Source organism: Mandrillus leucophaeus, unplaced genomic scaffold (assembly GCF_000951045.1).
Source record: "Mandrillus leucophaeus isolate KB7577 unplaced genomic scaffold, Mleu.le_1.0 Scaffold841, whole genome shotgun sequence".
Lineage (NCBI taxonomy): Eukaryota > Metazoa > Chordata > Mammalia > Primates > Cercopithecidae > Mandrillus > Mandrillus leucophaeus.
In genome coordinates this window covers 1,218,907-1,245,270 of record NW_012109153.1, presented here as the reverse complement: position 1 = coordinate 1,245,270, position 26,364 = coordinate 1,218,907, and the positions used below count along the sequence as shown (strand labels likewise).

Sequence of the window (26,364 nt, the reverse complement as noted above, 5' to 3'; positions counted from 1 at the left end):
CATTTAAAATACATTTAAGTTCAGTTGTTTCTGTTATATTCCACTGAGTGCACCTTTCATACAGATTGATTTAATTTGGGGGCATGTGAAACATTAACATGATTCTAAAGTCAGAACTACCCAAATAATTACATCAAACCCTTCCACTCCATTTTCACCCAACCATCTTCATTTCTACCCACCAGTCTCAATAGTTTGTCTTTCCAGTATTTGTGCACAATTGAATATATATACACACACATATATATACACACACACATTTCCTTTTTCCTAATTTCTTATACAAAAGGTAACATCATCCTATATTGTTTTGAACTTTGTATTACTTAACAATACATTCTGCAACTCACTCCATATCAGTTCAGATATCTTCCTCATCCTATTGCATAACTATAAATAAAATCGTTAATTTTATGTGTCAATTTGAGCAGGCCACAGGATGCCAAGATATTTGGTTAAATATTATTCTGGGTGTGTCTATAAAGGTTTTCTGGTTGAGAGTTACATTTTAATTGGTAGACTGAGTAAAGAGATTGCCCTCTCTAATATGGGTGGGTGCCATCCAATCCATTAGTGGCCTGAATATAACAAAAAGTCATACTGAGGGTGGAGAAGACACCCTGTGCTTCATACTGAAACACTGTTCTTTTCCTGCCTTCAGACTTGGACTCAAGACTGGAAATTACACCATTGGCCTTCCTGATTTGCAGACCTTTGGACTGAGACTGGAAATTATACCATCAGCTCCTCTGGGTCTTCAGCTTGCCAATCTCAGATTCGGGACTTCTTAGCCTCCATAACTCTGTGAGCCAATTCATTATAATAAATCCAAAAATCTATATATCCTATGGGCTCTGTTTCTCTGGAGAACACACACTAATACAGAATAATACTTCAGAGTACAGATAGACCATGGTTTGCTCAACCACTCTTTTATACATGAGAATTTAGATAGTTTCTACTATACTACTATAAAAACAATACTGCAATAAATAAACGTATGCATATGCATTTTAATTTTGGAGGGTATACATTTAGAGTAAATGCCTGGAAGTGGGAGTGCTAGCGTCAAAGTTACAAAATCCTTGGCGCACACTTTTTCATTGAGTCATTTTAAATGCTGCATTCAGACCTTGCTTTAAGTTGACTTTGCAAGTCTAGTGTCAATAAAATTATTTTGCTCTTATAAGTTGTTTGGTCTTTGTGCCTAGAGAACTTGGAGATTTTTTTGTTTATGTTTAAAGTGAAACAGTTTTAGTAAGACCTGTCTTTGGGTGGATTGCTTGGGGTTAATCTTTCAAATTATCCAGTAGGCCTTTTCAAAATATAGATTTAGATCTTTTATTTCTGGGAAGTTTCCTTTGATTATAGTTTTTAATATTAGCTATATCACATTGTTTTCTAGGGATTGCATTTATATGTACAGTTATTTCATCTTTGCCTATCTTCCACCTCAACCATTTTCTCACTCTCTTCATATTTATCTCATTTTTATTCCCTTAGTTGTTTTTCAACTTTTCTTCTATGCCCCTTATTAAATTTTCATTTAAGTCTATTCTCCCTTAGTCATCTTGTAATTTAGTCAATTCTGATATAATTTTCCTCTTCCTATTTCTTTCCTACATTCAATGTATTCTTTCCATCCAACCCGTTTTCTGTCCATTTGTTTTTAACATTTGAGTATCTTATTCAAGGTGTTTTTCTATACCCCCAGATGTAGTCTGAACAGACAAATTAATTCAATCTACAATGCTGTCATTTTCTTCTGTTTTATACAGTTGTTTCTGGGGGAGAGGATGCCATCAAGTAAAGTATATCAAATCTGTTTTTTTCTAGTAAGTTTATAAGGGTCTAGTTTCATTCCGTTCATTTTGTAGATTAGGACTAGCTTAAAAGATTCTTAATTCAGGGGCACCTTCTTTTGACAATGCACCAAAGTCCCATTTTCCCATTTCTTTACCGAATTTTTTTTTTTTTTTTTTTTTTTTTGGTGGTGGGAATGGGTATGAGTCCTTTGATTTATTCTTTTTTTTGGTGGTGGTGTTTTAAGACCCTAAATTCTCTGCTTTCTCTTCTGGTGCTCTTCATCACCCAATCACCAATGGGTAGGTACCATGACTCATTTTCATATTTTTATTCTACAGAAACTCCATGTAATATGGACACTTCTATGTTTCTTTCTTATCATCAGTTCTCTGATCTGTAAGAAAACTTTTTCAGTATCTTCACATTCTGGCAATGATTTTAAAATATAACCACTGTTAGTTCTCTTCTCTGAGCAGTTTTTCTCAGACTGCCCTGCCTTATTAGAAAGGCTTGTGGTAAGAGCTTTAGTGGCTTTCTGTTTTTAAAACTGACGGTACTAAGCACTCCCATTTGCAGTTATATAATATGCATGTTTTTGTATACAGCTGACATTTGAACATAGGTTTGAAATGCATGGGTACGCTTATACATGGATTTTCTTCCATCTCTACCACCCCTAAGACAGCAAGACCAACCCCTCCTGTTCTTCCTCCTCCTCCTTAGCCTACTCAACATGAAGATAAGGATGAAGACCTTTATGGTGACCTACTTCCACTTAATTAATGAGAAGTAAGTATATATTCTCTTAAGGTTTTCTTAACATTTTATTTTCTCTAGTTTATTTTATCATGAGAACACAGTATACAATATACACAACATACAAAATACATGTTAATTGTTTCTTTATGTTATGGGTAAGGACTGCAGTCAGCAGTAAGCTACTAATGGTTTTTTGGGGAAGTCGAAAGTTACATGCAGCTTTCTGACTGCATGTTGGGGGGAGGGTCAACATCCCTAATTCCCACATTGTTCAAGAGTCAACCGTAGATATATTTGATTTTGCTGTTCTATATTTTGTTGGAAGATTATGTAGGCAGATGTGGGTTTAGGCATCCATCCATTTTTCTTGGCTACCCAGAATTCAATGGCTTGAATTTTTTTTTTTTCTTTTTTCAAGACAAGGTCTCACTTTGTCATCCAGGCTGGAGTGCAGTGGCACAATCTTGGCTCACTGTATCCTTGATCTCCTCGGCTCAACTGTTTGAAATTTTTAATAAAATCTAGGTAACATGAACTCAGTCTGTAATCCCACATAAGGGATAGAATACAACAAAAAACACACAGAAGCAATTTTAAACTTCTGAAAAGCACCATGGTTAAAGATAGTCAATTGTCCTTTCAGATCTAGTTGAGTTTCTAGTTCATCTTTCTGAGTGCCCAGTTTTGTGGATAATTGGTGTAGTTGTAGGCTACCAACTTGATCAACTCTGAACTGTATCTTCTATTCTTGTACCCCATAATGCCTGAAAGCCAAAGTTCAATTGAGCAACTGCTTCTAAGTTATGAAAAAAAAAAATTTTAACTCAACAAAGATATATTAAGTTTACACTTATTTGATGCTAAAGTAATAATTCAAAATAAATACAGTACTTGCAAACCTACAAAAATAGAGTTGTTACTAAAAAAAGACAGCAGGCCAGGTATGGTGGCTCATGCCTGTAATCCTAGCACTTTGGGAGGCCAAGGGAGGCAGATCGCTTGAGGTCAGGAGTTCAAGACCAGCCTGGGCAACATGGTAAAACCCTGTCTCTACCAAAAACGCAAAAATTAGCTGGCCACAGTGGTGCATGCCTGTAATCCTAGCTACTCAGGATGCTAAGGCATGAGAATTGCTTGAACTGGGAGGCGGAGACTGCAGTGAGCCGAGATCATGACAAGGCAGAGGCTGTAGTGAGCACTCTAGACTGAGCAACAGAGCAAGACTCTGTCTCAAAAAAAAAAAAAAAAAAAAAAAATAGCAGCACCCAAACCCCAAATTACAGAAAACTGGAAAATTTTTAAATCCATTAAAAATCAAAAGTACCCTTTCATATAACATAAACCATTTTTGATATTGTTTTACAAGAGACTGTTTACTTCTACCTAGGGATACTTCTCTTTTTCAATAACTTACAGTACTTGAAATAAAATAAAGCCCTGTTCTGAAGACATGACTGAAAATGAAGTGAAAGTAAGTTTCTCATCTTCCCTTTTCTGCTTCTCTTCCTCCCTCCTTGAAATAAGATAAAATTGAGTAATAGAAACCTGTTTTATTTCTCCACATATCTTCTAAACCTGCCACATTTCCTGACTAAAATGTTTTCTAGGTTACTAATGGGTAGTAAATACCTTAGTCTAAAAGATTTCTGATAGAACAACAACAAAACTTGAAAAAAAAATAAGAGTTGAACCTTGTACTGCTCTTAGATTTTTTCATATTACTAACTTGGGGCTAAAAATAATTAGGGTTAAAAATAAAGTAGATATTCAGCACTCAGTTATTGCTCTATTTGGTGGTTATCATTGCCTTATTATAAAAAAGGAAGCTAAGATTTTCTCAGTCAAAACCATTGGATTAAATCAATATAAAGGTTAGTAACAATAACTAACATATCAATTTTCCAACTTACTTCTGAGACAGACCATTTACTTCTGTGGTCTAGAAGATGAATAAGTAGAACCCATAATTCTTTAATGCATAAACATGGACACTGGTCACTCATTAATGATTCAGAAGGCCTCACCTATAGAAAATAACCAAAATGTGTTATTTATAAGACAGCAGCAGAATTTTAAATGCCATATATCTTTCAAATACTTTTAAAAGAATGATTTAGATGACTAAGAATTTATTCTCAATTAGATAAAATTATTTATTGAAAATGTGCAATTTCATTTAATTTTTGAGATAAATTTCCATTTTAAAACAAAAAGTACAGATTAATTTGATTTCAACTTAAAAAACTTTTAATCATCTAGTCCCGTGGTCAGCAAACTTTTTCTATAAAGGGCTAGATAGGACATTTTTAAGAGTCTGTTGGCAATACAGTCTCTGTCACAACTACTGAACTCTGCCATTTCGGTACAACAGCCACAGATAATCAGTAAGAGAAATGGACCAGGTTATATCCCAGCAAAACTACATTTACAGAAATAGGTAATGGGCTAGATTATACCTCAGGGCCAGTTTGCTTATTTTGCTCTGAGTCATCTACAACAACAAAAGACTTCTAATTAAAAGATTAGAAAATAAATTCTGATTCACTGTAAACACAGTAAAAATTTTGCAAGACAATAAATAGTTATTAGAGATTTATAATGATTAAGTAATTTCTAAATTACTTACCTTTTTTTAACAAAAAAATCCTCAACAGCCCTAGATAATGCACAGAATGTACACTATATTTGCAAATATAGCTAGGCTTCTTAAATTCATAATATATGCAATATTTTACATAAGCTATGCACACATTTCTAACCTAATACAAAGTAAAAAAAAAGTATTAGGATATTAATAGAAATCCTAGCCACAGCAATTAAGCAAAAGAAATAAAAGGCATCTAAACAGAAAGAAATAAGTTAAAATTGTTGCTGTTTGTAGATAACATGATCTTATATATAGAAACCTCTAAAGACATCATCAAAAATTATTCAAATAAATAAATGCAGTAAAGTTGCAGGATACAAAAATCAACATACAAAATACCATAGCATTTCTATACAATAACAACAAACTACCCAAAAAAGAAATCAATAAAACAATCCCATATATAGTATATACCCACAAAAACAAAAATACTTAGGGATAAATTTAACCTAAGAGCAAAAGGCCTATACACTGAAAAATATAAAACACTGATGAAAGAAATGGAATACAACCCATATAAGCAGAAAAAATATCTTGTGGTCATGGATTGGAAGAAATATTATTAAAATGTTCATACTACCCAAAGTGACCTACGGATTCAATGAAATCCCTACCAAAATATTTAATGACACTTTTTTACAGAAATAGAAAAAACAATCCTAAAATTGGTAGGAAATCACAAAAGGTCCTGAATAGACCAAGTAATCTTTAGCAAAAAGAACAAACCTCGAGGCATGACACTACCTGACTTCAAAATATACTACAAAGCTATAGTAATCAAAACAGTGTGCTGCTAGCATACAGACAGACACAGAACAAAATAGAACAACTGATTTTTGACAATGATGAAAAGAGCGTAACATGGGGAAAGGACAGCTTCTTCAATAAACAGGTTGGGACAACTGGATATCCACACACAGAATGAATTTAGGCCCCTGTTTCACACCATACAGAAAAATCGACTCAAAATAAAGACTTAAATATAAGACCTGAAACTATAATACTAGAAGGAAACATAGGAGAAAAGCTATATGACAATGGTCTGGTAAATGATTTCTTGGATATGACCCCAAAAGCACAGGCCACGGAAATGAACAGACAAATGGGATTATGTCAAAATAAAAAGGAAATACTTGCATAGCAAAGGAAAAAAAAATCAATGGAATGAAGGGAAAATCTTGAGAATGGAAGAAAATATTTGCAAAACTACATCTGATAAGGGATTAGTATCTTAAATATATAAGGAACCCAAACAACTCAATAGCAAGAAAACAATCCAATTGCAAAATCGGCAAAAACAATAAATAGACATACTCTTTTTTGAGACCGAGTCTTGTTCTGTCGCCAAACTGGAGTGCAGTGGCACAATATCGGCTCACTGCAACCTGCGCCTCCTGGATTCAAGCAATTCTCCTGCCTCAGCCTCCTAAGTAGCTGGGATTACAGGCACGTGCCACTATGCCCGGCTAAATTTTCCTATTTTTAGTAGAGACAGGGTTTCACCGTGTTAATCAGGATGGTCTCGATCTCCTGACCTCCTGATCTGCCTGCCTCAGCCTCCCAAAGTGCTGGGATTACAGGCGTGAGCCACCGCGCCTGGTTGACATTTCTTAAAAGAAGATATACAAATGGCGAAGCAGTATATGAAAAATGCTCAACATCACTACTCATTATGGAAACGCAAATTAAAACTTGATGAGACATCACCTCAAACTTGTTATAATGGCTACTACCAAAAAGACAAAGGTAACAAGTGCCAGAGAGGAAGTGGTGACAAGAAAACCCTTGCACAGTGTGGTGAGAATGTAAATTGGTACAGTCATCATATAATACAGTATGCAAGTTCCTCACAAAATTAAAAACAGAACTACCACATGATCCAGCAATCCTACTAGGTATATTTGCAAAGAAAATGAAATTAGTATGTTCAAGAGATATCTGCATTCCCACGTTCACTGCAGCATTATTTACAAGAGCCAAGACATGGAATCAGCCAAATTGCCCATCAACAGATGAATGCATAAAGAAAATCTGGTTTATATACACAATGGAATACAGTCACATGTCACTTAACAGCAGGACATGTTCTGAGAAGTGCGTCTTTAGGCTAACATGATTTATTGTACTTAAAACTTTTTCAGACTACTACTGCACACCTAGGCTATGTGGTATAGCCACCTTGTATATGTGGTCTGTCACTGACTAAAACTTTGTTACACAGTGCATGACCCTACTATTCAGCCTTGAGAAGAAGGAAATACTGTCATCTGTAACAATATAGATGAACACGGAGGACATTATATTAAGTGAAATAAGCCAGGCACAGAAAGACAAATAACACACAATCTCACCTATATGTGGAATCTAAAAAAGTTGAACTCATAGAAGCAGAGTAGAATGATCCTTACCAAGGGCTGTGAGGAGGATTAGGAGGGAGGCGAGGTAGATGTTGATCAAAGCATACAAAATTTCAGTTACATATAAGAGGAATAAGCTCAACATGATGACTATAGTTAAAAACAATGTACTATATTATATTCTTGAAAATCACTAAAAGCATAGATTTTAAGTGTTCTCACACAAATAAATAAGAATGTGAGATAACATATATGCTAATTGGCTATATTTAGTCATTCTACAATGTATACACATATCAAAACATGATGTGTACGATAAATATATATAATTTTGTCAATCATCAAAAATAAATATTTAAAAGTTACCATTCTATCATATCTGGTTAATCCACTAATACACATACACACTACATTGTAAAAATATTGATAATGCATAAAAAATCTAAATTTTGAAAAATTATAAAACTCCTTTTCCCTAAATCTTGATTTCCCAAAAATAGTCTTCATGCTTGTAATCTAAAATAAAGATAATACTCTAAACATTTCCACTACTTAAAAATGAACATGCTCTGTAGCACCTTTAAATCACTACCTCCATTAAACGCTCTATGATAAACACAATTTAATAAAAACACGTAATTTCACCCATGATTCGAGACCTTTTATGAAAACAAGCAAGAAAATTCTCTCTTAAAACGTGTCAAGTAACTTTAAGTAAGCATTTATTTTATTATTACATTACAGCAATACAATACATTATTAAAGAGCTGGCCTCTACTATTTGGATAGAAATTAGGCTTCCAATGATTTCAGTAAACATCATTTATTTATTTTTGTCAAAATAGAAAAGGCTGTTTTTCTTAAAAAAAAAAAAAGAAAGAAAGAAAAAGAAAAGCTCTAAAATACCAACTCCAGCCTGTTTTAGATGTTTAAACAAAAATTGTTTTCCCTTTCAGGTCCCAGATAATAGCAACTAAATATAAAATTAGAACATATAAACCATTTTAGATTAAATTCTTACAGATTAAACGACATGTATTAAGAACTGAATATTGTCTTTAAGTCTCAAAAACACAAACAAACTCTTAAAGCATTACCTTGTCATACCTGTTGAGTGACAGGCTTATTAAATCATAAAGCAGAGTTTCACAATGTTCTTCAAACAGGCTGACATTGGTTAAACTGTCACTTGCCAGATTCATAAACTGATGACCATATACAACTTGTTCTGAAAATGTAATAAAAATAGTTTTAAAATACAGATTTTACTAAATCATAAAGGAAAAAGTGACTGTACGTCTTTAAATTATAACAAAACTAAAACATACAGTTTTTAATTTTTTTTGCAAATAAAACGTGAATTTGAGGACAACCTTCTCATATGAGCACTGATAAACATTATCTTCAAAAGTTTCTTTTTTTTTTTTTTTTTTTTGAGATGGGGTCTCACTCTGTCGCCCAGGCTGGAGTGCAGTGGCACGATCTCAGCTAACTGCAAGCTCCGCCTCCCAGGTTCATGCCATTTTCCCGCCTCAGCCTCCCAAGCAGCTGGGACTACAGGCGCCTGCCACCACGCATGGCTAATTTTGCTTTTGTATTTTTAGTAGAGACCGGGTTTCACCGTGTTAGCCAGAATGGTCTTGATCTCCTGACCTCGTGATCCACCCACCTTGGCCTCCCAAAGTGCTGGAATTAGAGGCGTGAGCCACCTCGCCTGGCCCAAAAGTTTCTAATTCTTCCAAGTAACATCTAATAAACTTCCCTTTTCCTAGTAAGTCTATCTTTGAAAAGTATTAATGCAACACAACTTCAAAAAAAGAGAGAGAACAACATAAAATCTGCATCCACATTTCTAATCAACAAAGCCTTTAAAACATTATTCTTTTAACAAATACTGATAAACTGACCCGATGCAATGGTTTTGTGGCATAAAATAGGGCAAACCAAGGTAAAAGATAACCAAAATTTATACCTATCAGAATAACTCCACTTAAGTATTACTCTAAGAATATACTAATGTGAAATACAGAGTCCACGAGAGGAAATTATATACTGATGTACATCTTTGTATGTTTCTGTGTATGAATATATGTAGGTATATACATATATAGACATATGTATGTATTTATTAACTGAAAAGCAGGTGTAGGAGTAATAGACATCTTTACAACCTAAGCGACAGGTTGCCAATGGAACCTAAAAATGTCAAAGAGCAAGATCAAGAAATAAATGGGCAACGTATCCATAAGGATAAAGGATATTTATCCATAATATAAATAAACTCCTACTAAAAAAAGGAAAATTTGCAAAATATAATAAGTAATTAATAAAGCAAATACAGACAATAAACTGTAAAGATGTTCAACTTCACTCGTAACCAAGAAATTGCAAGATCAAAAAAATTTCATTTGATTTTTCACATATTAGTTGGCAAAAAATAAAATATAATTGATAACATCAACTACTGGCAAGAGTATGAAGTAAAATCACACTACAGTTAATGTCTATAGATCAGTAGGACTTACTATTCAGCAAAACAGCAGCATATACATATTAAAACCACAATGTGCCACTCTACTTCTATGAATATTTTACAGAATAACTTGTACACAGATTAAAGATATATATCTATACACAAGGGTGTTCAGTGAAAAATGATGTGTAAAATCAAAAAATGAAAGTAACTTCAATGTTTAAAAATAGACATGGCTAAATATAGTAGAACCATAACATGCAGCCTTTAAATGGATAAAGTAGAACTATAGGTACTAACATAAACAGATCGCTAAAACAGTGATAAATGAAAGATCACACTGAACAGTATGATCATATCTGTGGTTAAAAACAAAAACAAAATTTTACCTATGAGTTTTTATATATATACTAACAGATAGAATGTAAATATGTATACTAACAAATAGAATGTAAATATGGAAAGATAAATCAAGCTGTTCCCAGTAGTTACCTCTGGAAGAAAAGGAGTAAAACTTTTACTTCTTACTTTGTTTACTATTTGATTTTTTTTAAATATCAGAAGGCACTTATTACTTACGTAATTTTAAAAAGCAATAAAAGCTTTTAAAAAGAATATAAATCATAAATCCATAAACTTACTCAATTTTTCACCCAGCATGTAAAGAATTTCTAGCACCAGCCAATGTATATCCAAGTGGAGATGTAATAAATGCCATGATGGTGGAAAAAGCTGTGGATGACATTATCAACTGTGATTGAGAATTCATTAATATTTTACTAGGTGTTTCATAGCATGTCACAATACTCCTCCATAAACACAAGGATAAAGACCCAATTAACCTACTACTATTCAAAAGCTCAGGGAAAACCTCTGTCTTGTTCATTAGAGGATTCCTTCACTGAAGATCTTTGAAAGCAGTAAATACTTTCATCTGTTGGTTTAAGACAAACCCACTTTGGGGCTGCTGAATAGACTTGTATAGTAAAGGTACCTTCCAGCCAACCTCTGATTCTACTATAGCTGCAAGGCAGTAAAAGAATTTTTTTAAACACGTGTTTTCATAATTTTGTTTTAGAATTTAGCTAGGAAATTTTTTTTAATGTATGAGTACCTAGGAACTCCTATAAAATATTTTAACAAAAGAACTTTAGACTGTCATGTAGACATTACTGTCATCTCATTAAGGAACAGAAGTAAAAAGAGGTAAAAAAATTTCTCTCTCAATTCATGTATTAGGATTCAAACTCAATTCCATCTGAGTCAAACCCCAGCACTTTCAAGTACTGTGTTATACTGGGTTATCACTAACCTTCCTCCTGTCAGAATTTAGCATCACTATAAAAATAAATACTATAAAAAAAAATGACGTAACATGTTCCATTAAAACAAATAGAAAGAATGATGAAGAGTAGACCTGCGTTATTAGGTATACAAACAAAATAAAATGCTACACTGACAAAACCGTATTGGGACGGAAATAGATAACAAAGAGCAAGAACAGAGAAGACAGAAATGAATTTATGTGGCATCTCAAATCAATGGCAAAAGTATGGGTCATTCAATAAAAAATAAGAGTTTTAACTTATGCATTTGCAAGAAACTAAAGTTAGACTTCTCACCTCAGTGCATACTTAAAAATAACACAAATTAAAGAGATAAAAGCAACAATCAAAATATTTTAACAGCATAGATAAAACAAAAAATGGAAAAATATAACTATCTAAAAAATTCAAATCTACCTAGAAAGTCAGCTTACTTAATGAAAAAGTAAATAAAGTATTTGCAATACATAATTCCCAATAACTAATATATATCTAGAGTTCCTAAAAAATAATAAAAGAAGCTCAACTGGAAATACCAATGAAAACAAAACATTTCCTACACGAGATTGTTATAACAAATATATAAACATAGTCTTGAAAGATGCTTTCTATTATGTTTTTGTTTCAGAAAAGAACAGTATTTTAGTGTGTGATTTTTTATTTTTTGAAGACTATAAAGTTCCCCTGCTTTAAAACTTTAGTCTTCTGAGCTTCAAATAACCTATCTTTTCAAGTCTGCCTAATTAAAAAGCCTATGAAAGGTAATATCTAGTTTGAGGACCCTAGTGCACAAATTTTATTTCTGCTGCTATATAAATTATTCATTTTTATTTCTTACGTATTCGATGGATAACTAGAAAATAAAAACCAGTCCAATTTACAGAAACTAATAAGGAAAACATCCCTCCTTCAACAATCTACTCATGAATCTTTTTATTAAATGACATAATTAAAAGCAATTACCTATTTGTTTTCTATGGATTAGATATACTAACTTGTAAATTCAGTTAGAACTTTATTTGCTTTTATTATTACATATATTGATCTCTGATAAAAAAGTCAACTTGCTTCTGCTACATTTCACAGAAACATGTAAACATTTAATTCTATTTATTTTATTTATTGAAATAGGGTCTTGCTCTGTCATCCAGGCTGGAATGCAGTGGTGCAGTCATGTCTCACCACAGCCTCGACCTCCTGAGTTCAACTGATCCTCTCACCTCAACCTCCTGAGTAGCTAGGACTACAAGGTATGTGCCACCACCCTGGGCTAACTTTTTAATTTTTTGTAGAGATGGGGTCTCGCTATGTTGCCCAAGCTGGTCTCAAATCCTGGATTCAAGCACTCCTCCTGCCTCAGCCACCCAAAGTGTTGGGATTACAGGCATGAGCTACCACGCTCAGCTGTTTTTATATTTTAACAAAGATATGTTCATAAAGAGTAAATATTATTCAAAATGGTAAAGTCAAATATAATGAAAGGGGTTGAGACTTCAGGGAATCTCACTGTGAATTACCATAATTTGTTATTCATACAAGCTCCCATTTTCATAGGGAGAATCTATTACTTATCTATAAGCTAGGCATGGTAATAATATAAATTTTTAAAAACCAAACTTCAGAAGGAATGATTATTACAGGAAGGAAAAAAAGGGCAGAGTCAAAACAATCTTAATCACTTTCCAAAAAGGCCTCAAAAATCAGAATACACACAATGATGTGGTCTTGGAAGTTTTTTTTAATAAGCTGATCTTGAATCTTACTGCAATATATGATAAAAATTTTAGAAAACAAAGATTATTTCATTTGCTTTAAAATCTTCAGACATTTACACTGTCATAAATCAAGAGAATAGCTACTGATTCAATGAATATTATGTTTTAATAACTTCATGTATATTAATTTATTTAATTCTCCCAATGATTCTAGTAAGTTATAAGAATTAAACAGATGGGGAAGCTGAGGCAAGAGATGTCATTTGCCCAAGAGCACATAATTAATAGAAGGAGGATGGGGGGCAAGAATTTCAACACAGGCAGTCAGGTTGCAGAGCTGTAATTTTGACTAATTTCTCTCCTTCTTGAATGAATATTCCTTGTGGGGAGAAAAAGCTGATAATTTAAAAATTAAATGAAACAAGTCAAACCTTAATCTGGTTTTGATTTACAAATGCTCCTATATTAATACTGGGAAGTGCAGATAGGTGTCCAATATACAAGAGTAATCCATGAAGCTCATCAATCAACAGTGAGGGAAGTTGAGCCTCCAAAGCCTCATAAGGATGGACAGGAACATGACTCTCAGCATTGTGTACTTTCAGATACCTAAAAAATAATTAGATAAAATAAACAATCAGAGTCTATATGAATACACACAGAAATTCATGCAGTGATCAAAATACTCATCTGATATCCTACCTGAAGATGAAAACTTTAACATAATGGAGAAATACTACACACTGCTGTCTGATATTGTCTGCTTTGCAGTGCAGAGTTGATACCTTCCCTGAAACCAAAATAGACAATGTTGATAATTCAAATAATTATCATGGGCAGTGACAAAAAATGTTGTAAGCCATACCAGCAGCAATTCTCTATCTTGTAACATTTTATATTAAACATTCTCATATGGTTTTTGCTCCCCACTACTCCTCAAAAAATGCTCTTATTAAAGTTACCAATCAAACCCACATTGCCCAATCTAATGGACAATGCCTACCCTCAAGTAACTTGCTCCCACAGTAGCACTAGCTACACCTGGCTTCATGGTGCCACATAGTGACGGTCTTCTTTCTTCCTCATGTGTCCTTTGTCCTACCCCTCTTTTATTGGCTCCTCCTCCTCAATTCTATTATTAATATGGCCTCTTCAGGACTCAGTCCTGAATTCTCTACTCTCTGTATATCTCTTCCCATATGCATGATCTCATCAGTTCCTTTATTAATAAATGGTAATGACTCTAAAGGGGTTATCTACAACCCACATCTCTCCTTTGCACTCCAGACCTTGCATGTTAAACTGCCTAACACCTATACTTGGATTGCTCAGACAGTGCAAATAATACATCCTTTGATTTCTTTCAAAACCTGTTCATGCTGCCCTTGTTTTCAGCATTTCATTAAATGGTGTCACCAGTAGCCTATGTAGTTCTTGATTCTTCCATTTCCTTTAACCTCATATCTAATCTTTCAGAGTCCTATTAAGTTTATAACCAAATATACATTGAAACTATCCCTTTCCCCTATAAGCACTTAAACACCACAATAGCACTCTTCACAGGTCTTTCCATGCTCTCTTTTGTCCCCCTATACACCGAGTAAAAAATCTGCTTAAAGTGTGTATCAATTTATCTTGTTCCCAAGTCAAAACTCTTGAAAGAATACCTACTATATTTAAAATAAAATAAAAACTCCTAATAATAATTTATAAAGTTCTGAATGACCTTTTAACAGTTGCTGTCTTTCTGCCAACCTCACTCCATGTCAGCTTTCCCTCACTTACTTCAGCATTTATATCAGCAATAATTATCTAGGTAGTTACCATGGGCAAAACACTGATAATCATTATAGAGAGAATGAGTAAGAGACAATCTAGTAAACAAAAGCAAAGAAAACATGATGAGAATTATAGGTTACAAATTTACACCCATACTAAACACAAAACTGAAGTTTAATTCAAATGAACAATCATGGCCACTACTTTGGCAGAGCAGAAGCACAAGTGTGAAGTAGTTGTGTAAATACCTCCATATTAAGCTGCATTTCTATGGCTGTATTTCACCCATAAAAAGTCGTATCATCCCAATTTTCATAATTCCCAGCCCATAAAGGCAGTACTCTCTTAAAAATAACTGCAATGAACATCTGCATCCAGGCAAGATGGAGTAAAATAATCAGATTGCTCCATCTCCCACTGTAAAACTGAAAACCATAAAAATTACATCAAGCACGTTTTCAGGCTCTGGACACAAGACAATATAAGATTTTGCTCTCCCAGGGAGAAACTGAGCCCTACAACTGCACCAGCTCCCCACCTAGAGACAGTCTCCAGGCTGCAATATGAGGAAGAGAACCCAAATACAGCCCAACTCACTCTCTGAGATGAGGAGATATGGGATCCAAGTTTCAGGAAGTCCAAATTTGCAGGGCAAAAGTACCCAAGAAGAAAGAAGCTATACAAAATAGAGTTCTGGAAGGGTACAGAAGGGTCCCTCTGAGATTTGACTAAGTACTGATCTGTTCAAGCATGAAAAATATTACCCAAGGCCAGGGAAAAACACCAGAAAACAATTCCCTATAAAGAGTACACAAGCCAGGGAATAGTTCAAGTTCTCACCAGCAAGCAAGAAAAAAAATCTCATAATAGACCAGGCATAAGAAAGAATTCTCAAAAGCCTTACTAGGCTAATTTACTAGGCTAAATTAACATTAAAGCCTGCTTTTTAAAAGTCCTACCAAAATTTAAAGCAAGCCCCAAAAAGAGCCACTGGATTACAACTACACAATAGCGAGCCAGAACAAAATTCAACATCTAGTTTAAGGAATAAAAAAAATCCAAAAAGCAACAATGTGAAACCCATAATGTTCATCTCACAACGAAACATTACTACATATTCAAAGAAGCAGAAAAATATATCACAGAACCAGGAGAAAAACTTATAAATACAAACAGTTTCAGAAATGACAGTGATAAAATAATTATTGGCTGGGAGTGGTGGCTCACACCTGTAATCCCAGCACTTTGGGAGGCTGAGGCAGGTGAATCATGAGGTCAGGAGATCAAGATCATCCTGGACAACATGATGAAACCCCGTTTCTACTAAAAATACAAAAATCAGCTGGGTGTGGTGGTATGTGCCTGTAATCCCAGCTACTCGGGAGGCTGAGGCAGGAAAATCACTTGAACCAGGGAGTCAGAGGTTGCAGTACGCTGAGATGGCGCCACTGCACTCCAGCCTGGTGACAGACCGAGATTCCACCTCAAAAAAAAAAAAAAAAAAAAAGAATTATTAGTAGCAGCAACAAGGTTAAAAACACTGGTTATAATATACACTCCATATATTCAAGATGGATGAAAACAAGCATGCAGTCAGAAATGGAAGACATTTAAAAAAATCCGTAAGGAATGTCTAGAGACAAAAACAAACACAATAGCTGAGACAGGGTAACACCAACAACCATATTTAAGAATAGCCCTTGGCTGAGTGTGGTGGCTGATATCTACAATGCTAGCACTTTGGGAGGCCAGGGCGGGAAGTTTGAGCCCGGAAGTTTGAGACTAGTCTTGGCAACGTAGTGAGACCCTATCTCTACAAAAAATTAAAAAATTAGCCAGGCATAGTGGTGTGAGCCTGTAGTCCTAGTTACTTGGGAAGCTGAGATGGGAGGATCTGCTTGAGCCCAGGAGGTCAAGGCTGCAATGAGTCATGATCACGCCACTGCACTCCAGCCTGGGCGACAGAGTGAGACCCTATCTCGAGACAGAGAGAAAGAGGGGAAAAAAAACAGCTATCAGCAAAAATTAGCCAGGCATGGTGGTGTGAGCCTGTAGTCTCAGCTACTTGGGAAGCTGAGATGGGAGGATCTGCTTGAGCCCGGGAGGTCAAGGCTGCAATGAGTCATGATCACGCCACTGCACTCCAGCCTGCGCGACAGAGTGAGATCCTGTCTCGAGACAGAGAGAAAGAGGGGGAAAAAAACAGCTATCAGCAAAACATACGTTATTATGTATGTTATTCTGCCTCAACTGGAAATTAACCCTGGAAGCATAATGATTAGAACAAGAACTATACTCATCTGGCAGTAACTAACTAAGTAACCCTACATAAGGACTTCTTGGGACGGCTGAGGGCCAAGGGTACCTACACAAGTTAACGAACACAGCTACATGGCAGGAACAAGTTCATGTATAGATAATATTTAACACTACTAACTTGTGTCCAAAATCTATCATTAAAAGCTTTCTTAAGCAATAAAAACAGTCAAAATGTCAGTGTAACAACCATCTTAACAAATAGTCCACTGCAGTGGTTTCAGGTTAATAAGTGTAATAATAATAATCTATCATAATAAATGCCTTCCATGAACCCAATTTACTTAAGTCATTCTATATAAAGGTATTCTGGTTCTTTCCACTACAATCTTCTAGTGGTTCCCCAGGAGTTCCAAAATAAAAATCAGACTCTTTGTCATGGTTTACAAAGCCAACTCTGCTTTCACCTCTTCCAAATTCATCACTCACACACATTCTGATCCAACCATATGTAATTAATATTTACTCCATGCTCTCTAAACTTTTATGTTTTTACACACATCACGTCTTTGTTTATAGGTTTTTTTCTTTTTTCCTGCCTGGAATTCTTCCTGTCCAAAGACCTTTTCCCGAATCTTTTGCCTAGCTAATTCCTTCCCATCTGTGAAGACCCAGATCTGGCATCATTTAGTGATGAGCTCACAGACAGACAAAGCCCTTGGCTCCCACAGTAGCTTGTACATTCCTTTATCACAGTACTTCTTCATTTACCAAGCTGACGTATGCTTGCATGTCTTTGCATGTCTTACTGTCTACACAACTGCAAACTCATCAGCAGCATATTTTTCCTCTTTGATTCATCAGTACCTTGCACAGTACCCAGCATGAACCAGGAACTCATCAGATGACAATGAAACAATAATACTTAACATTTACAAATCACATAACATGCTAAGAAAACAAAACATATAAAACAGCCTAAAAGCTGATAGCTAACAGGTAGGCCATGGTATTCCCTACTGAAAATAAACAATTTTTGTAAAACAAAAAATAGTACTGACGTGGTGGCTCACACCTGTAATTCCAGCACTTTGGGAGGCCGAGGCAGGCGGATCACAAAGTCAGGAGTTCGAGACCAGCCTGACCAACATGGTGAAACCCTATCTCTACTAAAAATACAAAAATTATCCAGGTGTGGTGGCATGCACCTGTAATCCTAGCACTCAGGAGGCTGAGGCGGGAGAATTGCTTGAACCGGAGGTGGCAGTGAGCCAAAATCATGCCACTGCACTCCAGCCTGGGTGACAGAGCAAGACTCCATCTGAAAAAATAATAATAATAATAAATAACAATAATGATACAGGGCCACTCCATTATTATAGTGAAACAAGACAAAAACAAAACCTCTGTAACCATGTCTGAATACAAAACATGGCACTATGCAATCACATACACCCCAAACAAAACACACACAAAAAAAAAGAAAAAAAAAAAAAAACACATCCTCCCTCTTCCAGTGACCAGGACAATACTTCTTTACTAATTAGGACCCTCCCTTTGTCTCACCTCCTAGATAAAAATTAAAATACCCACTCTTCAAATTGCCCCTGCTAATTAACAGCATCCAATCCAGAAAATAGCCTTATCCCCCTTAAGCCCTACCCAAAATTACCAGAATGAGCCCCAAACATATCACAAGTTCCTTCCTACTCCCTCTTACTGACAAGCCCCAGCTTTTCCTCATAATCCATATTTCTCCTTTTTTCATAATCGAATAAACTTCTGTTTGACCAAAAGTGTTCCAGGTAGTCTTTGGTTGCCAGGCATCACTAATGATAGACATTGTGTTAAGCACTTAACATGCTCAACAATGTTACAACTATTACTTGGCATAAGGCCCACAATTAGCTAGGGTTGGAAGCCAGGGTGACAAGGCCATAATTTTAAACCCTGCACTGCACCAAAATTACTAGAAAGGAGAAGCAGCCTGCGCTAAAACACACTGATCTTCAATTCCCTTTACTACCTTAACTGTACACACTGTGGCTCATGCCTGTAATCCTAGCACTTCAGGAGGCCACGGAGGGCAGATCACCTGAGGTCAGGAGTTTGAAATCAGCCTGGCCAAAATGGCAAAATCCCATCTCTACTAAAAATGCAAAAATTAGCTGGGGGTGGTGGCAGGTGCCTATAATCCCAGCTACTTGGGAGGCTGAGGAAGGAGAATCACTTGAACTCGGGTGGCAGAGGTTGCAGTGAGGTGAGATCGCACTCTTGCACTCCAGCCTTGACAAAAGAGCGGAACTCCATATCAAAAGAAAAAAAAAAAGAAATCAGTAATCCATTAAACACCAAAAGCAAACAAAAAAGCAGAAAAGAAAATCAAGAAGAGAGGATGAGGTCTGACACTTTTTAGTTCTTATTTAAGTTCTCTATCCCACTCCCTACCTCCAAAACAAGCACTAATTTTCTTCAGAGAAGTTTAGCTTCCTTAAGTTGGTTTTACCTTTAAAATCTACAGATTTGAGAAAATACTATGTATCTCAGGTACAACAAAATTTAAAGTCATACTTTTTCTGCATACTAAGTTCATAAACTTCTGGCCTAACGCTTCCTCCATATTATCATGATATCCCAATTACACCATCATGGACCCATATGCAACTCACTATAATGCAGCACCATTCTCTTTTGCCATTAAACACACGTTAAACTTACCAAAATCACAACTGGACTGTAACAAGGTTTCCAAGTTGTACAGTTGTTGCCTAATTTTAAAAATGTAAGGTGAGAGTTAATTTTAGAACACTTTATAAAGCATGTAACAATTACATGGATAATGTTTCCAAATCTATTACACAGCTTCAATACCTTTTTTATTTGGGGATGATGATTAATACCTTGTGACTGTTAATTAAAGGATCAGCTTCAGGTAATGAAAACTTTAAGAAAAGATAAAATACATCCTTGCCCGACCTTCCAAAAGTATCTATTAAAGACTGCATATATTTCAAAAATTATTACAAATACCACAGACTTCACCATCAGCAAGATACTGTGTATATCTTTAAGCAGTTTAAGACGGGGTGCAGTGGCTCACGCCTGTAATCCTAGCACTTCTGGGAGGCCAAGGTAGGTGGATCACCTGAGGTCAGGAATTCAAGACCAGCCTGGCCAGCATGGTGAGACCCTATCTCTACTAAAAATACACAAAAATTAGCCGGGTGTGGTGGCGGGCCCCTGTAATCCCAGCTACTTGGGAAGCTGACGCAAAGAAGCGCCACTGCACTCCAGCCTGGGTGACAGTGTGAGACTCTGTCTCACAAAAAAAAAAAAAGAAGTTTAAGATACATAAAACATTCTACGTTAACAGTTACATAACAAAATTTTAAACTGTATCATACAGTTAAACAATGGAAGTCCAAAAAAGGAATAATGTAGACTAAAGTTATCAGGGAATGCTGTTTTATGATGTTCCATCTTAATTCCTGATAGTAATTTCTTGCTATTCTTCCTAGTTGATTTCAAACTCTTTAAAAATTAACCCACATTTATAACCTATGTCCTAAAGCCTCGCTCACTCAGCCTGTTCTCTCAATAAAATGTATGATATGGCATAGATACAGTTAAGTCTCTTCAAAAGATTTCATGGGATGATAGTGGGAGAATTCCTTCCACCTCTCCATTTTCCTTTAAATGTATCACAGAGATTTTTACTGTGTTTTGAAATAATTTGGTTTCAATAACTGACTCCTGTTTAAAATTACCTAAAATCTGAATATGAATTGTGTCTTAAGTGATAATGAAGAACTTTAATTTTTATTAATAGAGTTTTTTTTTTTTTTTTTTTTTTTTTTTTTGAGACGGAGTCTCGCTCTGTCGCTCAGGCTGGAGTGCAGTGGGCAATCTCGAATCACCGCAGGCTTCGCCTCCCAGGTTCCAACAATTCTTCTGCCTCAGCCTCCCAAGTAGCTGGCACTACAGGCGCGCACCACAACGCCCAGGTAATTTTTGTATTTTTAGTAGGGAAGGGGTTTCACCATGTTGGTCAGGCTGGTCTCAAACTCCCAACCTCGTGGTCTGCCTGCCTCGGCCTCCCAAAGTGCTGGGATTACAAGCATGAGCCACCGTGCCTAGCCGTCCTCATCGTTTTTAAAAAGCCCATATTTTTAAGAAATTCATACTCAAGTATTTATGGGTGAAATGACATGATGCCTAGGATTTGCTTATAAGTAAGTCAAAAGAATCAAAAGAAGAGGAGACAAGACATATGAAGGAAATGTAATAAAAAACTGTTGTTTACTGCAACTGAAGGAGGGTATATGGATGTTCATTATATTATTTTGTGTATGCTCAAATTTTTTCATTAAAAAAATTTTTAATGTTGTCTAAATAGAGAATTAATATTTCTATTACACAATCTAAACTATTTATTTGGAAAGATCATACTCTAAAGATCACTGAAACACTATGGCTATTGAACAACAAAAGTATTTTAATTTTCTTCCAAAATCATAGTTCAAAGCCTTAAATATTTGTCAATACATGAAGTCAAATGCAAAGAATAAATAAAACACAACTCATTAAAACCATTATTCATCAGGTGTTGCTGCTTGATTACCGTTACTGGTAAGATAATCAAGTGAGCAACCTGCACAATTCTCCTGGTCTTTTGCAGTATCAGTATTAGAAGCCACCCAACAATGTAATTTACACAAGTGAACAACACCTACACTCACAGAAAGTTAAAACGAAGAAATACCTGAATAAATGAAAGAGCTCTCTAGATGAATTCACTAATGCTGTTTCAGTAACCCACTGAATGCCAAATATTTCTAAGGTGTCTTCTTCAAAATTAGTTGGTAAAGGATCAAGATTCAAAATCAATCTGAAATGAAAATTATGTTTTAATCCCATTAAAAAGTAAACTAAGTACCATACCTTTCCATTATTTGAATCCATATTATACATGACATGTATAAAAAGTCAGAAAATGCCTTGATACTTTACACATTCAAGATTACAATAGCTAGACTGTATTAAAATGTCAATCTTCTATATTGATAAAATGTACGACTAAAGTGTAATGTAAGTTAAGAGGAAAAATCAACACGGGTTCTAAAACACATATTTCTGCCTGTCTTCACCAGTAGTCTTCAGTTGTAGAATTTTATCCTCCGAGGGGACATTTAATTGTTGAAACTGCTAACAGTTACTCTGAGCCTTGTCTGGAGAACAGTATCCAATTAATGAAGTTGGGTATTCTATTTAAGGTCTCTCACAACGTACAACTATAAAGTCAACAAAAACAGTTTCCTGACTGAAACTGCCTCAGCAGGTATTACCAAAATATTTCAAGAACAGCAGTTTTACTGTAATATGTATGTACCTGCCCGAAGCAAAATAGGTAGAATTAAAAGGAACGGGGCAATAAAAAAAAGTTTGTCTTTCTTAAAAATTACTGGAAAGCTCTAGAATGTTATCACACCCTTTAGAAGGAAATACCATTTCAAAAGGCTCAGATAGTTAGGAATTCACTTTAAGTAAAAGAAAAATTAGCGCCCAGCTCCCTACAGTAAGGGCACATCAGTTACCAAGGAAGTTTTCCCTAATACCCCAAATGCTTTAGATATGCCCTTACCAAGAAGCCAGCAGCAGAACTGATAATCATTTGTACCCTTATGATATACTAAGCTCATTGATAAAACATGATTTGGTGAACACCCAAGTTAAATGGGCTGAAATAACTAACATTCCTAAAAAACTGGCGAATAATCAGATGAGGGAAAATGTCTCTGAGCTTTACCTACCGCTTAAGGGCTCCGCTGCAGAGGTAGGATTCTCCAGAAAAATGTTTTCCTTCTCCTCTGTTGTCAACAGCACAAGAAAAGTAAGGAGGTTTGCACCATTCTGTGCCCAGCTCCAGCTCTAAACTGTCAGTCAGGAACGTCGATGCGGCAGAACAGTTTTCCATTGTTTACTTCATGTTCTGAAATGTTTGGGGTTCGTCGTATCATTAAGGGCTCCAAAGAGAAGGTGTGAAGAAATTCCTGTAGGTGGGGGCCGAGACTGGGGGTTACTTCAGAAAGTTCCCAGGACGTCCGCCAGCAGCATGGAAAAACGAACAAACCCAGAAGCCAAATTCCTAATCCTCCCCTGCCGCTCCGCCCCTCAAGGCTGCCAGAACTTAAGACAAAATGCACAACCAACTGGCTGTGGCAGGGACTACAAAATCAGCCCACCAGGTCGGACTGTGCAGCCCAGGACAAGGTGAAAAGCAAAGAAATGTCTGCAGAACAGAGCGTCTCGGGCTCGCCGAGAACTTCGCCCTCCGCAAGGTTTCTAAACCACTCTCCGCCCGTTTCCTAGCAGCAAGGTGGAGAACGCTCCCTCCCCGGCTCGGGGTGGAAACCAGGAAACCAGTCCCTAGAGCCAACCTCAACCCTTCAAAGAGGAGGCGAGACCCACCAGGCCCATGCCCGGCAGCACTTGGGCGGAGAAGGCTGGGAGCCAGTATCCCGGCACCCGGCTGCAGCAAGGACCCGGTGCGTCGGTTACCCGAGGTGTCTGTCGTACCTGCTCACACTTCCAGCTCCCGAAATCTACCTCCTGTGACCCATACCACCACTAGGAATCTGTGGGGTCTAAACCGCGAACAAGCGAAATTCCCGCCACCGCTCGCCCGCGCTCCGGAAAGGCGGGGCCACGGCGCAGCCCTCCCCCGGCTACCAATCGCCTCGCGATATCTGCGCGGAAACAGTCGGAGCTCCACGAATTCTCGCGAGAGTCAGTCAACCCGGGACAAGGTACAGATAAACTTCTTTTTTTTTTTTTTTTGTACCTTTAATTGGTGCGTTCGACTGGAAGGAGGGGCCTAGTGAAAAAAAAAAACGGAACTACTGCTGAGGCGGAGGAGGGGAGGGTTTAAGGACTACGGGTTTATCCCCTGGCTAAAGGGAAGAGATTTACTCCAGTGAGTGCGAAGTGAGTGCCTGGTTCACACCTACAGTCGCGCCGTCCCCTCTTCCCGCTCTGGGGCCAGCAACTCTTGTTAGAATGCAGGATGCCTTTTGTCCACGGACTGTGAGGCAGGCAAGTGCAACAATGAATTTTCTGTGTAACTGATGGAACAAGTAGACAGAAAGTTAGTATGGATATGGAAAACTTGGAAAGCGCTATTAACTGACTTGACCTAATTGACGTTTATAGGTGACCAACCCAACAATAGCAGAATACACACTCTTGGCAAGTGCACATGAAACATTCACTAAGCGAGACCACATTCCGAGCCATAAAACAAACGTCATCAACTTTAAAAGGACTTAAATCGTACAAAGTATATAGTCTGATTATAATGGCGTTAAACTAGAAATAAAAAAAATAGATAACTGAAAAACTCTAATTTTGGAGATTAAGAATCATACTTGTGACTAACCTATGAATCAGGAAAAATCACGGGAAAATTAGAAAATACTTTCAATTAAAATGAAAACATTAAAATTTGTAATAGTACCTGGTTACATTAAAAAGAAGAAAGAACTCAACTCAATAAACTTTTGTCTTAAGTAACTAGAGAAAAACCGCCAGCATATTGAAACCAAAGCAAGCAAAATGAATGAAATAATAAATAGTTGAAATAAATGGAAGGAAATAAATGCAACCAAAAGTTGTTTTTTAAAAAGAGCAATATAATTGATAAACCCTCTACCCAGACTGATAAAATAAACATATTATCAGTATCAGGAATTAAAAAGGTTTTATCACTATGAAATTTAGTCATTAAAAGGACAAGGATATTAAAAGAACATTATGAACATTTTTATACCAATAAACATAGATGAAATGGACAAATTCCTTAAAAGACAGAAACTCAAAACTCAAGAAGAAAATTTGAGTATCTCTGTATTTATCATAGTACTCAGAATCTTTGGTTAAGCCTCCCCCCTTCTCTCTCTCTCTCTGTCTCTCTCTCTCCACACACACACACACACACACACACACACACACACCCACACACACCCCACTTCTTACAAGAAAACTCCAGGCCAGGGCAGGCACAGTGGCTTTGGGAGGCTGAGGTGGGTGGATCCCTTGAGACCAGGAGTTCCAGACCAGCCTGGGCAACAAGTTGAAACCCTGTCCCTCGTCTCCACAAAAAAATACAAAAATTAGCCGGGCGTGGTGATGCTCGTCTGTACTGCCAACTACTTAGGGAGACTGAGGTGGGAGGATCACTTGACCTGGAGAGGTCTAGGCTGCAGTGAACTGTGAGTGTGCGATTGTACTCCAGCCTGGGCAACAGAGCAAGACCGTTTCTCAAAAGCAACAAAAGAAACAAAAACTCTCCAGGCCAAATGGCCTTACTATTAAATTCTCCCAAACATTTAAGGAAGGAATAATATCAATCCTATACTAACTCTTACAGAAAATAGGAGATTGGATGCTTGTCTTATGAGGCTAGCACCACACTGGTATCAAAATTTGACAAAGACAAAAGACAATTACAATCTGATATCCCATGCAAACTTAAAGGCAGAAATGTTAGCAAGCAAAATCCAGCAGTACATAAAAAGGATAACATACGATGGCAAGGTGCTGTGGTTCATGCCTGTAATCCTAGCACTTTGGGAGGCCAAGGCGGGCAAATCAGTTGAGGTCAGGAGTTCAAGACCAGCCTGGCCAACATGGTGAAACCCTGTCTCTACTAAAAATAGAAAAATTAGCGAGGTATGACGCCGTGTGCCTGTAGTCCCAGCTACACAGGAGGCTGTGGCAGGAGAATCACTTGAACCCATCATGCGGAGGTTGCAGTGAGCTGAGATCACACCACTGCACTCCAGAGCAAGACTCTGTCTCAAAACAAACAAACAGCATGACATATGACAAGAAAATTAGATTCACGTTAGGAATGCAAGGTTATTCAAATTTCTACAAGTAATCAGTTCATTATATCAAGTCTATAAAAAGAAAAACTGTCATCTCAATAGATGCTGGAAGATCACTTGAGATATTCAACATCCATTCATGACAAAAACTCTCTGCCAACTAAGAATGGAAGAAACTCCCTACCTGATATGTGATATCTATGACAAACCTGCTATTAACTTCATACTTAGTTATACAAATGAATGTTCTTGGAATAGGATTATATTCCAAGATAGCATTAGTAGATATACCTAATGTAAATGACGAGTTAGTGGGTGCAGCACACCAACATGGTACATGTATACATGTGTAACAAACCTGC

At 36.5% G+C, this 26,364-nt stretch overlaps 1 protein-coding gene across 1 annotated transcript in view; it reads right to left on the bottom strand.

Moving 5' to 3' along the window:
- Positions 1 to 23,774, bottom strand: part of MMS22L (MMS22-like, DNA repair protein) — a 136,220-nt gene extending 112,446 nt beyond the window's left edge. The window contains exons 1-9 of the mRNA XM_011968384.1: positions 23,586 to 23,774; positions 22,928 to 23,167; positions 21,880 to 22,005; positions 19,836 to 19,885; positions 13,785 to 13,872; positions 13,514 to 13,691; positions 10,684 to 10,774; positions 8,667 to 8,797; positions 4,476 to 4,589 (exon numbers count right to left, since the gene is read on the bottom strand). Of these exons, the coding sequence (XP_011823774.1) occupies positions 4,476 to 4,589; positions 8,667 to 8,797; positions 10,684 to 10,774; positions 13,514 to 13,691; positions 13,785 to 13,872; positions 19,836 to 19,885; positions 21,880 to 22,005; positions 22,928 to 23,091 (942 nt within the window). The 5' untranslated portion in view covers positions 23,092 to 23,167; positions 23,586 to 23,774. The remainder of the gene's footprint in view (positions 1 to 4,475; positions 4,590 to 8,666; positions 8,798 to 10,683; positions 10,775 to 13,513; positions 13,692 to 13,784; positions 13,873 to 19,835; positions 19,886 to 21,879; positions 22,006 to 22,927; positions 23,168 to 23,585) is intronic.
- Positions 23,775 to 26,364: the final 2,590 nt, after the last annotated feature.